The sequence below is a fragment of the Cherax quadricarinatus genome, chromosome 43 (genome assembly GCF_038502225.1).
Source record: "Cherax quadricarinatus isolate ZL_2023a chromosome 43, ASM3850222v1, whole genome shotgun sequence".
Classification (NCBI taxonomy): domain Eukaryota; kingdom Metazoa; phylum Arthropoda; class Malacostraca; order Decapoda; family Parastacidae; genus Cherax; species Cherax quadricarinatus.
In genome coordinates, this window is record NC_091334.1 from 9,376,961 (window position 1) to 9,395,224 (window position 18,264).

The 18,264-nt window shown below is 39.0% G+C and overlaps 1 protein-coding gene across 2 annotated transcripts in view; it reads right to left on the reverse strand.

Moving 5' to 3' along the window:
* The window catches only part of LOC128694245 (repulsive guidance molecule B), a 329,138-nt gene extending 313,841 nt beyond the window's left edge, over positions 1-15,297 (reverse strand). Inside the window, exon 1 of one of the 2 annotated variants that reach the window (XR_011393094.1) lies at positions 15,161-15,297. Coding sequence is in view for 1 of the 2 variants with exons in the window: in XM_053784270.2 (XP_053640245.1) it covers positions 15,161-15,185 (25 nt within the window). In the remaining variant the exon portion in view is untranslated. The remainder of the gene's footprint in view (positions 1-15,160) is intronic. The other variant, XM_053784270.2, reaches the window with a different exon arrangement.
* Between the last annotated feature and the right edge of the window lie 2,967 nt (positions 15,298-18,264).

Here is an 18,264-nt window from a genome sequence, read left to right on the forward strand (position 1 = left end):
TCACATGTACAGTGTTGTTAGTGACCTCACATGTACAGTGTTGTTAGTGACCTCACATGTAGTGTTGTTAGTGACCTCACATGTACAGTGTTGTTAGTGACCTCACATGTAGTGTTGTTAGTGACCTCACATGTACAGTGTGTTGTTAGTGACCTCACATGTACATTGTTAGTGACCTCACATGTACAGTGTAGTTAGTGACCTCACATGTACAGTGTTGTTAGTGACCTCACATGTACAGTGTTGTTAGTGACCTCACATGTACAGTGTTGTTAGTGACCTCACATGTACAGTGTTGTTAGTGACCTCACATGTACAGTGTTGTTAGTGACCTCACATGTACAGTGTTGTTAGTGACCTCACATGTACAGTGTTGTTAGTGACCTCACATGTAGTGTTGTTAGTGACCTCACATGTACAGTGTTGTTAGTGACCTCACATGTACAGTGTTGTTAGTGACCTCACATGTACAGTGTTGTTAGTGACCTCACATGTAGTGTTGTTAGTGACCTCACATGTACAGTGTTGTTAGTGACCTCACATGTACAGTGTTGTTAGTGACCTCACATGTAGTGTTGTTAGTGACCTGACTCTGAGCCTGGGAGATACAGTGCCACTGTCCACAAGCTTCTAGTCAGGTCACATGTCAGGTTAAATTTAAGAGCGACAAGTCAACTACGCTGCAATTTTGTCACCATGACTTACAGGTCTCAGTTTTTTTTGTTATATAAATAAATGTTATTCATGCCATCCAGGACTTGTATACAAATTGTAATTATCATTATTTTTTGTACCGCTGGACTTTACCGGATTTCGATGACCCATTAATTTACCTATTACAACTTCCTCAGCCTTCTTAAAATAAATGTGGTGGTTAAAATCCCTCACGTGAATCAACAGATCATTATGGACTCTTGCCCAGTTCTCATGCTAAATTTGTCGCTGTAATCTTAGGTTAAGATTTTTTGTTTTCAGTTTACCCAGAAATAAAAGTTATGGCATTAGGAACATGGAGTGTCGTGGCTTGGTTGGTAGCGCGCTCGGCTCACATTCCGAGTACCCGTGGTTCGATTCCCGGCCGGGTAGTAACACTGGGCATGTTTCTTTACACCTGCTGCCCCCTGTTCACCTAGCAGTAAGTAGGTACCTGTGTGTTAGTCGACTGTTGTGGGTGGCATCCTGGGGGTGGTATTATACCTCAGATAGAGCCGGGTTATGAACAGAGCTGAGGCAGGATGGATCTAGGTAAAAAAAAGGATTCTTGAAGATACAACCATCAGTCCCACAGTAAACAATCTACATAATACATCAGTCCCACAGTAAACAATCTACATAATACATCAGTCCCACAGTAAACAATCTACATAATACATCAGTCCCACAGTAAACAATCTACATAATACATCAGTCCCACAGTAAACAATCTACATAATACATCAGTCCCACAGTAAACAATCTACATAATACATCAGTCCCACAGTAAACAATCTACATAATACATCAGTCCCACAGTAAACAATCTACATAATACATCAGTTCCACAGTAAACAATCTACATAATACATCAGTCCCACAGTAAACAATCTACATAATACATCAGTCCCACAGTAAACAATCTACATAATACATCAGTCCCACAGTAAACAATCTACATAATACATCAGTCTCACAGTAAACAATCTACATAATACATCAGTCAGACAGTAAACAATCTACATAATACATCAGTCCCACAGTAAACAATCTACATAATACATCAGTCCCACAGTAAACAATCTACATAATACATCAGTCCCACAGTAAACAATCTACATAATACATCAGTCTCACAGTAAACAATCTACATAATACATCAGTCTCACAGCAAACAATCTACATAATACATCAGTCTCACAGTAAACAATCTACATAATACATCAGTCCCACAGTAAACAATCTACATAATACATCAGTCCCACAGTAAACAATCTACATAATACATCAGTCCCACAGTAAACAATCTACATAATACATCAGTCCCACAGTAAACAATCTACATAATACATCAGTTCCACAGTAAACAATCTACATAATACATCAGACCCACAGTAAACAATCTACATAATACATCAGTCCCACAGTAAACAATCTACATAATACATCAGTCCCACAGTAAACAATCTACATAATACATCAGTCCCACAGTAAACAATCTACATAATACATCAGTCCCACAGTAAACAATCTACATAATACATCAGTCCCACAGTAAACAATCTACATAATACATCAGTCCCACAGTAAACAATCTACATAATACATCAGTCCCACAGTAAACAATCTACATAATACATCAGTCTCACAGTAAACAATCTACATAATACATCAGTCTCACAGTAAACAATCTACATAATACATCAGTCTCACAGTAAACAATCTACATAATACATCAGTCCCACAGTAAACAATCTACATAATACATCAGTCCCACAGTAAACAATCTACATAATACATCAGTCCCACAGTAAACAATCTACATAATACATCAGTCCCACAGTAAACAATCTACATAATACATCAGTCCCACAGTAAACAATCTACATAATACATCAGTCCCACAGTAAACAATCTACATAATACATCAGTCCCACAGTAAACAATCTACATAATACATCAGTCCCACAGTAAACAATCTACATAATACATCAGTCCCACAGTAAACAATCTACATAATACATCAGTCTCACAGTAAACAATCTACATAATACATCAGTCTCACAGTAAACAATCTACATAATACATCAGTCTCACAGTAAACAATCTACATAATACATCAGTCCCACAGTAAACAATCTACATAATACATCAGTCCCACAGTAAACAATCTACATAATACATCAGTCCCACAGTAAACAATTACATAATACATCAGTCCCACAGTAAACAATCTATATAATACATCAGTCCCACAGTAAACAATGTACATAATACATCAGTCCCACAGTAAACAATCTACATAATACATTAGTTCCACAGTAAACAATCTACATAATACATCAGTCCCACAGTAAACAATCTACATAATACATCAGTCCCACAGTAAACAATCTACATAATACGTCAGTCCCACAGTAAACAATCTACATAATACATCAGTCCCACAGTAAACAATCTACATAATACATCAGTCCCACAGTAAACAATCTACATAATACATCAGTCCCACAGTAAATCTACATAATACATCAGTCCCACAGTAAATCTACATAATACATCAGTCCCACAGTAAACAATCTACATAATACATCAGTCTCACAGTAAACAATCTACATAATACATCAGTCTCACAATAAACAATCTACATAATACATCAGTCTCACAGTAAACAATCTACATAATACATCAGTCCCACAGTAAACAATCTACATAATACATCAGTCCCACAGTAAACAATCTACATAATACATCAGTCCCACAGTAAACAATCTACATAATACATCAGTCTCACAGTAAACAATCTACATAATACATCAGTCTCACAGTAAACAATCTACATAATACATCAGTCCCACAGTAAACAATCTACATAATACATCAGTCCCACAGTAAACAATCTACATAATACATCAGTCCCACAGTAAACAATCTACATAATACATCAGTCCCACAGTAAACAATCTACATAATACATCAGTCCCACAGTAAACAATCTACATAATACATCAGTCCCACAGTAAACAATCTACATAATACATCAGTCCCACAGTAAACAATCTACATAATACATCAGTCCCACAGTAAACAATCTACATAATACATCAGTTCCACAGTAAACAATCTACATAATACATCAGTCCCACAGTAAACAATCTACATAATACATCAGTCCCACAGTAAACAATCTACATAATACATCAGTCCCACAGTAAACAATCTACATAATACATCAGTCCCACAGTAAACAATCTACATAATACATCAGTCCCACAGTAAACAATCTACATAATACATCAGTCCCACAGTAAACAATCTACATAATACATTAGTTCCACAGTAAACAATCTACATAATACATCAGTCCCACAGTAAACAAACTGCATAATACATCAGTCCCACAGTAAACAATCTACATAATACATCAGTCCCACAGTAAACAATCTACATAATACATCAGTTCCACAGTAAACAATCTACATAATACATCAGTTCCACAGTAAACAATCTACATAATACATCAGTTCCACAGTAAACAATCTACATAATACATCAGTCCCACAGTAAACAATCTACATAATACATCAGTCCCACAGTAAACAATCTACATAATACATCAGTCCCACAGTAAACAATCTACATAATACATCAGTCCCACAGTAAACAATCTACATAATACATCAGTCCCACAGTAAACAATCTACATAATACATCAGTCCCACAGTAAACAATCTACATAATACATCAGTCCCACAGTAATCAATCTACATAATACATCAGTCCCACAGTAAACAATCTACATAATACATCAGTCCCACAGTAAACAATCTACATAATACATCAGTCCCACAGTAAACAATCTACATAATACATCAGTCCCACAGTAAACAATCTACATAATACATCAGTCCCACAGTAAATAATCTACATAATACATCAGTCCCACAGTAAACAATCTACATAATACATTAGTTCCACAGTAAACAATCTACATAATACATCAGTCCCACAGTAAACAATCTACATAATACATTAGTTGCACAGTAAACAATCTACATAATACATCAGTCCCACAGTAAACAATCTACATAATACATCAGTCCCACAGTAAACAATCTACATAATACATCAGTCCCACAGTAAACAATCTACATAATACTTCAGTCCCACAGTAAACAATCTACATAATACATCAGTCCCACAGTAAACAATCTACATAATACATCAGTCCCACAGTAAACAATCTACATAATACATTAGTTCCACAGTAAACAATCTACATAATTCATCAGTCCCACAGTAAACAATCGTTGGAACAATATACAATTGCAGGAATTAGGAATTATAGTGGTTATAACAGTGTTGTTATAACCTATAATCAACTCTCGTTGTTACCGCCCTAACTACCACTTTCTAGTCTTACACCTACTATTGCTGAAACTACTGTAGTATTACAACTGTTACCTATTCTACTACTACCACTACTAGTACCATTACTATCACTACTAGTACCACTACTAGTAGTACAACTACTACTACCGCTACCACCACTACTACTATCCTACTTCAACAGCTCATTATCTCTACTAAGACTCAAGTTGAAGATACCTTCTTTACTCTTCATCAGCGTCAACGTGCTCTCTTTGCTTCTCTTCCACAAGATCTCTGTAACCTTCTCGCTACCATAGTTTTTGACACTGCTCGCCTAAATTCACAAATTCATTCTTCTACACTACATAATAAATTTCAACGTCTTATGTCCAAATTCTCCCTGACTGTATTACTAATGTCTTCTGTCACAATCTTCCAACATGAGCTGGAACTTGGCTTTGGCTCACCTTTGCCACTTCACCTGTCCCTCGCGCTCGTACTGATCTGATTAGCTCCTTTGATTCCTTTCGTCAGTCTCGCTCTCGTAATCTTCCTGACTTGTCTACTTTTCGTGATGCTCTCCTTCCTGCTCTTAATAGTCTTGTATAAGAAGTACTACATTCCTCGCCGCTATCAACTTGCTCTTTCTTCTCTTAAATCTAACACTAACATACTATCTTCTGATAAAGGTAATTCGGTAGTTATCCTTGATCGCGAGGATTACCTCCGTAAAGCTGATGTCTTGCTCTCTGACTCACATACCTACATTCATCTCGTTTCCAACCCTCTTGATCACATCAAGAGAACTTTCAACAAGAACCTAAGGACTCTTTCCGACCTTTGTCCTCTCGACTTTGTTCAATGTTTTTGTGTAATCTGTCCCTCTCTGTCCTATTTCTATGGTTTTCCCAAAACTCATAAATCTGACATTTCTCTGCTACCCATCATTTCCTCTAGAGGTTGTCTCTTATTCTCTTGCTTCTTGGCTGGCCAAAACCCTCACTCCCTTTCTTGGTACTTTTTCTCCTGCCCCCCTCCGTCACTCTCAAGACTTCATTGAACGGGTTCACTCTCTCCCGACCTGTGAGATGCTTTGTCTTGACGTTGAGTCCCTCTTCACTAATGTCCCTCTTGATGATGTCCTTAATTTTCTTAGAAGGCCAATGAAGGGTTTCTTCATTTCCCTATACCTACTGATGTCTTTCTTGATCTTATCCACCTTTGTGTGGACTCAAATTCCTTTTCCTTCCAAGGTAAAAATTATTCTCAAACCTTCGGAGTCGCTACGGGCTCTCCTCTATCTCCTGTTCCTGCTAATCTTTATATGGAATATTTCGAGACTGTTCTTCCTGCTACTGATGTGCGACCTTCACTCTGGCTCCGCTATGTGGATGACGTCTTTGCTCTGTGGCCTCATGACTCCAGTCTCTTCCAACCATTTCTCGATGCCCTTAATAATTTTGCCCCTTCCATTAAGTTGAAAGCTGAATGGGAATCTAATTCTTTGTTTCCTTTCCTTGATGTTCATGTCCACCGCTCAGATACAGGTTTTTTTTTTTTCCGTGTACCGCAAGCCTATGCACAGTAGCATGTACATTCACTACTAATCATGTTTCCTCTGTCCAGAAAAGTGTTATTTCTCTCTTTATCCGTGCTCTCCATATTTGTGATCCTCAGTTACTCGAATCAGAAATTTCCACTATTCTTAATTCATTTTCTCGTATTTGCTACCCTTCCCATTTCATAGACTCTGCGTTCTCACATGCTAAACGGACTTTCTTCTCTCCCAAACTCTCTACTCCTGGGAACTCTTCTGTCCTCTGCCTTCTTTATATTTCCAGTCTCTCTAATCTCAACAATTCTCTCCGTTCCTTAGACATCAAACTTACTTTCCGCCAGACTAACACTCTTCGCACCAATCTAGTTCATACCTCTCCTCCCTCTACAGATGCTCCTGGTGTCTACTCTATTTCTTGTTCCTCCTGTCCTCTTCAGTACTTTGGAGAAACTGGTCGTTCTCTTTCTGACAGACTCAGGGAGCACAAAAGTACTTAGGCTTGCTGACACCAACAATGTTCTTTTGTGTCATGTCAGAGATCATAGTCATCCTACTGACTGGTCTTCTCCTAAAACCGTCTACCCTACTTCTAACTTTCACAGTCGCCGTCTGGTTGAATCCTTCCTTACACACCATTTTCCTTGTATGAATCTTAGTCCTGGTTTTGTCTCTGTAGATGCCTTCCTTTCCCACTACATTGTAAAATTCTCCAAACTTCACTACTGCTATTACTACTACTACAGCCATCACTATTACTACTACTACTGCTGCTATTACTACTACCACCACCACGACTACTGCTATTACAACTACCACTACTATCACTACCACCACCACCACTATCAATAATAATAATAATAATAAAAACTAGTTTTTAAGACTGAAACAGGATATAAAACCCGAGTGGCTATATAAAGCGGATGAGGAATGTGGGGAACACAAGAGTGATAATGTGAGAATCTTACCTTCAAGGATCACATCAATGTTATCACAAATTCAAGGAAACTGACAGATAAGATAACCAGAAGTTTCAAAACAAGAGATGCCATGCCAGTGATGATACTCTTCAAATCCCTTGTTCTCTCTAGATTATTGTTGGTGTCCACCAAGAGTAACGCAACTGAAGAATGTACAGACTATAAACCTGTATTATGAAGTAACTGGTAAGTTTATGCTATGTATTATTTTTACATTTAGGTTTAGATTTTCTCTTTAAAATGAATAATATTCATGTTTTGTGTGTAAATATTAAGTTACATTATTTTAAGGTTGTGTTTTTGTTCTCTCTTTATTAGTGATATTGTTATATATAGTTGATTAAAACTATTCTAAACTAAACGCTCACACATACACTTTTACATTCATGTACACACACACACACACACACACACACACACACACACACACACACACACACACACACACACAGTACCAGAGAACCAGAGAGCGGGAGCACATTATCACACACTTCAATATTTACAAACACACACACTCATTCATCAGTAAGAGCAGTGTAAGGTGGCGCCACTCAACCATAACCAAAGTTACTACCGTCCACCACACTCAATGAAATACTTCCTCCCCCCCCCCTCCCTGCCTCTCACAACCACTCAACCATTACAACTTGCTGTTGGATACCCTGCAAGGTAATGTTTGTCAGGAAAAAGGACAAGTGTTTCCTGACGCAGATCTAAGTCATATGACGACCCGCTGCTAGCGCTTTTGGTTATCTGACCGAGGCCTTCCGCTGGCTTATCGGTTTACCCCTTTCAAAATAAATGTTTATAATTATAACCTTGGTATATATACACTGGAAGACAAGCAAGATGGAGACGTAGTGTACACTGACTTTGTAAAAGCCTTTAAGTCCAACCATAATAATAATAATCATAATAATAATATAACCTTTATTTTTACAAGTACATGAACAATGTATACAGACCAAAGTCGACATCAATGACATACTACTGTAAGAAAGTCCCTGGTCATGTAGAGTATTTAGGGCAAATTAGGTCATTTTTTGATAAATTAGACACATGTGCAACTCTTGGGTATCTTTATTGAGGAAACGTTTCGCCACACAGTGGCTTCAAGATTGATGGACTGACCACATCGACTCAAGGTTGAGGGACTGATTACCTCATTCTCCTCCTGTTCTTCAAGATTCTCCTTTGTATGGACTGATGAAGCCACTGTGTGGCGAAACGTTTCCTCAATAAAGATACCCAAGAGTTGCACATGTGTCTAATTTATCAACATGTCGGTTCTCTGAACCATTCATCTACAAACAAGGTCATTTTTTCCCCAGGATGCGACCCACACCAGTCGACTAACACCCAGGTACCTATTTTACTGATAACAGCAGGTGTCTTAAGGAGACACGTCCTATTGTTTCCACCCGTACCGGGGATCGAACCACGGACCTTAATGTGTCAGGTAAGTGCGCTACTAATCGAGCTACGGGACACTCGGGTAAGCGCAGAACTGGAGAATATGCAGAGAACCTTCAAAGGTCGTATAAACTCAGTCAAAAAAAATTAATTACTGAGAGTGCTTGAAGCCGCTAGAACTGTGCTCCTTAGAATGTCGGCATCATATCTACATCTGGAAGATACTGGAGGATTGGTACCAAACCTGCACACCGAAATCAATACCTATGAACGCAAGAGGCTTGACAGACGATGCAGGATACAACCAATGAACAGTAGGGAAGCGATGAGCACACTGAGAACTCAATAAGTGTAAAGGAACCACGACTCTCCAGCACCTTCCTTCAGGCATAAGGGAGGATTACTAACAGGCCTTTGCTCTCTTCAAAAGGAATCTCGACAAATTCGTCATATCGTGCATACGCTGGACTGCGGGCGGCGGGCACTGATGGTTGCTGACCTGATGGATCAGGTCAGCAACCAGGAGGGCTAGTCCAGGAGCTGCCAGCGGGGGGCGCTGATCCCCAGGTAAACTACAGGCGACTCCAGAGGATGTACCAAGCGGTGTAACAATCTAACACACTAACAATCATACTGAAATATTAATTATATTCATAGGGAACGATAAATCCGTAGGGGGCAATACAGAGCACTAGGGAATGGAAGACAACCAACTTCTCTCCAGGGAAGAGGATAGGTCTAATTCCTTGGATCAAGAACCCTTCACCATCCCCCCCCGACCCCTCCACTTTTACATGATGGCTGATGCAGCAGCGAGTGCTGAAAGACCACTACAACACCAGGACCAAGACCACTACAACACGAGGACCAAGACCACTACAACACCAGGACCAAGACCACTACAACACCAGGACCAAGACCATTACAACACTAGGAACAACACAACTACAACACCAGGAACAAGACCATTACAACACTAGGAACAACACAACTACAACACCAGGAACAAGACCATTACAACACTAGGAACAACACAACTACAACACCAGGAACAAGACCATTACAACACTAGGAACAACACAACTACAACACCAGGAACAAGACCATTACAACACTAGGAACAACACAACTACAACACCAGGAACAAGAGTGCCTGACCCTCACGTCTAATTACTGTGCCAACGGGTTATCATACCTTCGTGGGAACGAAACCCACTATATATATATATATATATATATATATATATATATATATATATATATATATATATATATATATATATATATATACATGTATATATATATATATAAAATTATATATATATATAATTTATATAATTATAATATAATTTATATATACATTATATAGTGCGCGCGTGCGCGCGCTCGTTAATCACCAATATTCACCTATATGTGGTTGCAAGGGTGTGTGTGTTTATTAAGTGTTCCTTCTTCACTCCAGAGCACTTCGAGGCGTTTCCAGTAGTTTAGATGCTTTACTGACTCTATATATTTTCTGTAAACGATCACTTTTCCAGCTCATATCTTTCCTGCCATGAACAGCGCCATCAACACCCAACAATATTCTCCAAAGAACAAAAATGGTATCAGTTGGTATTGTTTCTATATTTAGAGTTCTGAACTTCCACCATCTTATTTTCCTGACCTTTGCCGCATTTGCTTTATTTTGTTTTGACAGATCAGCTGACTTGCATAAGTCTTTTATACGTGTCTAGCGTTATACAGGACGGTGCTGCTGTGTATTATATCCAGCGATCATTTTCTGATTATTCTTTTCCTGTCCAAGCAGTTAGAATTTGTCACTACTGAACATCATTTTCTATTGTCCACTGCTATCCTCAAGGTTCCTTGATGCCGCTGGGGGGCTTTTGATAAATGGAACTGCTTCGGGGAACAATGTATCAACACTGTTCCCCGAATCCTCGTCTCCTTTTGTTCCATCTCCAGTAGTATTGCTACTTTGTACCTCTGGAATTTGTACAGTGTTGTCTTTGCCTGTTTCATCACCAGAGCCACTATCTCCATCTGCTGCACTGTTCTCCAGGATAGCACCAGCACTTTCTTGGATTAAACCTGAATGCCTCCCATTCTCCCAGGCGCCAAATGACCCACGAATGCAATAATACTGCCCACTGCAAGACACTGTTGACATCTGCTTGCAGTTTTTCCTGTCATCTACGGAGGCAACTTTCATGCTTATTTTCGTATCGTTGGCAAAGGACGATACGAAGCTGTGGGGAGTATTTGAATCTATGTCTGCTATAAGGATGCTGTGGCGAAAGTTTTTGTCTATGTCCGCTATAAGGATGCTGTAACGAAAGTTTTTATCTATGTCCGTTATAAGGATGCTGTGGTGAAAGTTTTTATCTATGACCGATACGAGGATGGGAAATAGACAAGGAGCCAGGACTGTGTCTTGGGGCACTGAACATTTTTACTTCCAAAGGCTAGATTTTGCTCTTCTTTAGTACTATTCTTTGTATTCTCGTCTTCGGAAAACTGAATATTCCCTCTAATTTTTCCGATATAATTATGTTATAATTATTAGCGCCAAACTCACAAGACATAGGTCATACAGCTCCCGATACAACCACTGACATTAGGGGTGGACAGGTAACCCAGCGGAACGCCTCGGTCAGATGACCAAAATCTCCCGCTACGAGTCATCATATGACTATGACCAGCGTCAGGAAACACTTGTCCTGTTTCCTGACAAACTTAACCTTAACTGACATTACTGGTTTTCACTCCCTGGTCACATCTGCCAATTGCCTAAGTGAAACCCGTGGAGATCACATCTGCAGTTTTTTCAAAGCCTCCGTAATATCATCATAACGCAGTTACTGTGACATCCATGGAGAAACACGCACTGTATAATGACATTCTTCACTGACTAGGTTACGTATTATACTGTGTGTTCATTAATTCCATCCTGTCGGTATTTTATACTATTTCTTTCTACATTCATAGTGTAAATTATCTAGGATAATCCAAAAAAATGACTTATTTCCCGCTTCCAGTTTGTACCTGTGTTAGTGTACCTGTAAACGTACCTGTATTGGTGTACCTGTTAGTGTAACTGTGTATCGTAGGTACACAGTGCCCAGTACCCATCGAGGGGAAATTCCACTTGTTTACAAATACATACAAATACCAATTATATACATAAATAGCCTGTATTTATATGTATAAATAGCATGCATTTACACAATGTAAAAAAAAGATGTATACTTTATATACGTCTTATTTTCCTACGTAGAAATAGAAAAGATAATCGTCGCTATTATTACAATTTTAAGAGAGAAAAACAGACTAAATGCCACAACAGACTAAATGCCACAACAGACTAAATGCCACAACAGACTAAATGCCACAACAGACTAAATTCAACAACAGACTAAATGCCACAACAGACTAAATTCAACAACAGACTAAATGCCACAACAGACTAAATGCCAAAACAGACTAAATGCCACAACAGACTAAATGCCACAACAGACTAAATGCCACAACAGACTAAATGCCACAACAGACTAAATGCCACAACAGACTAAATGCCATAACAGACTAAATGCCACAACAGACTAAATGCCACAACAGACTAAATGGCACAACAGACTAAATGCCACAACAGACTAAATTCCACAACAGACAAAATGTCACAACAGACTAAATGCCACAACAGACTAAATGCCACAACAGACTAAATTCCACAACAGACTAAATGCCACAACAGACTAAATGCCACAACAGACTAAATGCCACAACAGACTAAATTCCACAACAGACTAAATGCCACAACAGACTAAATGCCACAACAGACTAAATGCCACAACAGACTAAATGCCACAACAGACTAAATGTCACAACAGACTAAATGCCACAACAGACTAAATGCCACAACAGACTAAATGTCACAACAGACTAAATTCCACAACAGACTAAATGTCACAACAGACTAAATGCCACAACAGACTAAATTCCACAACAGACTAAATGCCACAACAGACTAAATGCCACAACAGACTAAATTCCACAACAGACTAAATGCCACAACAGACTAAATGCCACAACAGACTAAATGCCACAACAGACTAAATGCCACAACAGACTAAATGCCACAACATACTAAATGCCACAACAGACTAAATGCCACAACAGACTAAATGCCACAACAGACTAAATGCCACAACAGACTAAATGTCACAACAGACTAAATTCCACAACAGACTAAATGTCACAACAGACTAAATGCCACAACAGACTAAATGCCACAACAGACTAAATTCCACAACAGACTAAATGCCACAACAGACTAATTGTCACAACAGAATAAATGCCACAACAGAATAAATGCCACAACAGAATAAATGCCACAACAGACTAAATGCCACAACAGACTAATTGTCACAACAGAATAAATGCCACAACAGAATAAATACCACAACAGAATAAATGTCACAATAACGTAGCTGAAACAATTCACAAACAAAAATGGCAACATACCGTGGTAGAAAAAAAATCGCAAATAAAAAAAGATAAAAATTAAAAATCACAATATACTGTGGTAGAAAAAAATCACGAATAAAAAATAACCATGCCGTGGTCGAAACAATTCGCAAATAAATAAAATACAGTCATTGAAATAAGTCACAATACCGTGGCTGAAACACTTCACAAGAAACTACAATACCGTGGCTGAAACACTTCACAAGAAACTGCAATACCGTGGCTGAAACACTTCACAAGTAGAAGCTACAATACCGTGGCTGAAACACTTCACAAGAAACTACAATACCGTGACTGAAACACTTCACAAGAAACTACAATACCGTGGCTGAAACACTTCACAAGAAACTACAATACCGTGGCTGAAACACTTCACAAGAAACTACAATACCGTGGCTGAAACACTTCACAAGAAACTACAATACCGTGGCTGAAACACTTCACAAGAAACTACAGTACCGTGGCTGAAACTATTCACGCTCAGGAGTGGAAATATTAAAGAACGTTTCGGTGTCAGCTGTGAGATGATAATGCTCCAAAACCGACCGAAACGTCGGTCGGTTCCTGCCCAATGTCTGGGACACTTGTGGTATAATTTCATAACCATTTAATTACTATTTAATTATTTACTAACCATTTAATAACTAATAACCAATTAATAACTATTTGTCATTCATCATTCTGGAGAATGATTCCAAGACGGGAGGGGGGGGGGTACCTTGATGTTCAAGAGCTCTTGATTCTAGGAATTGGAGTTAATTTCCCCTTTCTTGGCTCGAATGTTTATTTATAAAATCAACAGACGCTGTAGAATAAAATAATAATAATAATAATAATAAGAAGAAGAAGAAGAAGAAGAAGAAGAAGAAGAAGAAGAAGAAGAAGAAGAAGAAGAAGAAGAAGAAGAAGAAGAAGAAGAAGAAGAAGAAGAAGAAGAAGAAGAAGAAGAAGAAGAAGAAGAAGAAGAAGAATGAAGAAGAAGAAGACAAAAAAGATATGATCATTTAATACAAAAATGAGAACAAAGTAGAGATAGATGCACTTGCAAGGTTATTGACGCAAGTATTGGTTGATTATTATTAATGACGAAACGCTAAATCCGTAGAGGTCAAATATCTCCCGGGAAAATGGAAGGAACTGAAGTTTGATACGAGGAAAAAATGGGATCTCCACTTCCTAGAAAATATATAATATATATATATAAAACACGGGCGGCTTATGGAGGAAGGATTCTTCTCCACATCCCCAGTGATACCTTCTGCCTTGCCTCAGATAGCTCCTGACGACGTACGAAAGATCTAGAGCTAGATATTTCTACCCCATGTGACTTGTTCTGTATATATATATATATATATATATATATATATATATATATATATATATATATATATATATATATATATATATATATATATATATATATATTTGATACAACGCTTCTAATTTCCTGTAAATATTTATCAATGTGTATAATAATTACGTATATTTTTAATGTTGAAACATTTGACCTTATGTCCAGATTTAAGCCTATTGTGAAACTATTTTAACAATACGAGGATAATATTAGTGACAGTGATGCATTATATCAGTTGAAACAGAAGTGAGAGGTCATACTCACCACCACAAAGGTGATCATCATACATTATACATCCCGGGCACTGTATAGCGACATACACACAGACATACACACGACACAGACACACAGCAACACCCTCCCCACGCGAGAGTCACCTCCACACTGACTGCCGCTGCTTCACTCTCCCGCGTCTCACCCTGGGCCTCCCTCCTCGAGGCTCACACACTAGCCTCGCCCCTTACTACAACACACCGCCTCACACCCACCACCTAAAACGAGTTTAATTCGTTCCAAGGGATTGGAGCCGCTCTTGCACTTCCAAATATCAGATCTGACTGCTTCTCGTTTCCCCCCCCCCCCCGGTGCTGTATGACCCCTTACGGGTTTAGCACTTCTCCAAATATATAATAACACTAACAATAATAATGTCAATAATAATTATATTGTCAATTAGAATAATAATAATAATGTCAATAATAATAATGTCAATAATAATAATGTCAATAGTAATAATAATGTCAATAATTACATTGTTACAAAAACATTACTAAAGATATTAAGGAATTATATATTTAAACACTCTTTAAAAACGTAAAAATTACGTTTAATATTTTACAGAAATTAAGTCTTTGTATTTAATGATATTTGAATAAAACCAAAAAATCACATGCCGAAAAATTAACTCAAAAAAATGCGTTTCTCTCTCTTTCTCTCTCTCTCTCTCTCTCTCTCTCTCTCTCCCTTTACATTATTATTATTATTATTATAATCACGGGGAAGCGCTAAACCCGGAGGATTATACAGAGCCTGGGGGGGGATGTGGAAGGCATTCAGGCTTAATTCGGGGAACTGGAGCACAGATCCAATTCCCTAAATCAAGAGCCCCTCACCAACATCAAGGAACCTTCCTTGAGGGGTCTCCCTTTATAGGTTATCCTAGTGGGTAATTTACACATGTGTTATTATGTATGCTTACTGTATTTATGTGTAACTGTATGTGTGTGTACGTGTCCCTATATACGTTCTCTCTCTCTCAGTTATCTTAGGTAATTTAAACACGTTACTATGTATAATATCTATAATTGTATTTATATGTATTTGTACCTAAGTAAACTTTATCTTCCTCGCATATTTATGTACTAATTACGTATTTCATACAGAGAACTATTTTCACTGTGAAGAAGACAGCTTCGTATTATAAATAGTCACCAGAAGACAGAAATATCCTCGCATTTTTGGAGACAATTCTCGAGCACCGAGTCACAATAATACTAGGCTCTGGCAGACATTATTTTTTCCTTCTTTATTCAACATTTTAACGAAATTGCAGTGAGACATGCTTCTTTTGGGACGCTGGAGGACGTGGAGCGCTTCTGGGGACTCCAGCAAGGACGCTGGAGGACACAGTGCTTCTGGGGACTCCAGCAAGGACGCTGGAGGACACAGTGCTTCTGGGGACTCCAGCAAGGACGCTGGAGGACACAGTGCTTCTGGGGACTCCAGCAAGGACGCTGGAGGACACTGAGTGCTTCTGGGGACTCCAGCAAGGACGCTGGAGGACACTGAGTGCTTCTGGGGACTCCAGCAAGGACGCTGGAGGACACTGAGTGCTTCTGGGGACTCCAGCAAGGACGCTATATACAGCTGCAAACGATTATCACTCACCATACACAACACCCTTAGTATCAATTGACAAGTGCTTTTACAAATCTGTACAAACACTCACAAAGAAGGCACACACAAGCAGACACACCCATCCACAAGCCCCCATACACACACACACACACACACACACACACACACACACACACACACACACACACACACACACACACACACACATGGATATCAGATCCTGAGGAAAGATAGAGGGAATAGAGGGGGTGGAGGAGTTGCAATGCTCATCAAACACCAGTAGAGTTTTGAGGAGTTGGAAGGAGGGGACAGAAGGGAACACTTCAGACTGGGGGCCCCATGGTGGCGATTGCAGTGATATACAACCCAGCACAAAAATAGCAGGAGACCGAAACAAGAATATCATAAGAACAACAGAGCAATGGTGGACACACTAACTGAGGTAGCCAGAAGGGCCCACATGGGCAGCGCAAAGTTACTACTTGTGGATGAGTTCAGTCACAAGGAGACTGACAAAACCTGGAACCACATGGGGGACCAGAAATGTGGAAGGCTAAGATGATGGAGGTGGTACTGGGAAACCTCATGCATCAACATGTCAGGGACATTACCAGAGAGAGGAAGCATGAACCAGCAAGACTGGACCTCATATTCACCTCGAGTAGTTCAGACATTGAGCACATCACATACGAAAGGCCCCTTGGAGCTAGTGATCACGTGGTCCTGAGCTTTGATTACATAACAGAGTTAAAAGTTAAGAGTGAAACAGCACGAGTAGGACGGGAGAAGCCAAACTACAAAAGAGGGAACCACACGGACATAAGAAATTTCCTGCATGATGTTCAGTGGGGAAAAGAACTGGCAGGAAAATAAGTAAATGAAATTACGGAATACGTGATAACAAAATGTAAGGAGGCAGAGGAGAGTTTCGTACGTAAGAGCAACAGAAACAATGGGAAAACAAGAACGAGCCGTTAGTTCACTCCAAAGGTGTAGAGAGGCCATAACTAAGTGAGCTAGAGAATGGAAAAAGTATAGATGACAATGGACCCAGGAAAATAAAGAAATTTGTCGAAGAGCCAGAAACGAATATGCACAGATAAGGAGGAAGGCCCAGCAGAAATGCGAGAATGATATAGCATCGAAAGCCAAATCTGACCCAAAGCTGTTGTACAGCCACATCAGGCGGAAAACAACAGTCAAGGACCAGGTAATCAGACTGAGGAAGGAAGAAAGAAGAGATCACAAGAAATAACTAAGAAGTATGTGAAGAGCTCAACATGAGATTTTGGAAACGTATTTTCAGTGGAGACAGACTGGACTAAGTGATCTAATATGTCAAAGGCGGTGGGACCGGACATCTCTCCGTGGGTCCTGAGAGAGGGAGCAGAGTTGCTGTGCTAACAACAATCTTTAATACATATATCGAAACAGGGCAAGTAACTAAGGTGTAGAAGACAGCAAATGTAGTCCCAATTTTTAAGAAAGGAGACAGACAGCATTAAACTACA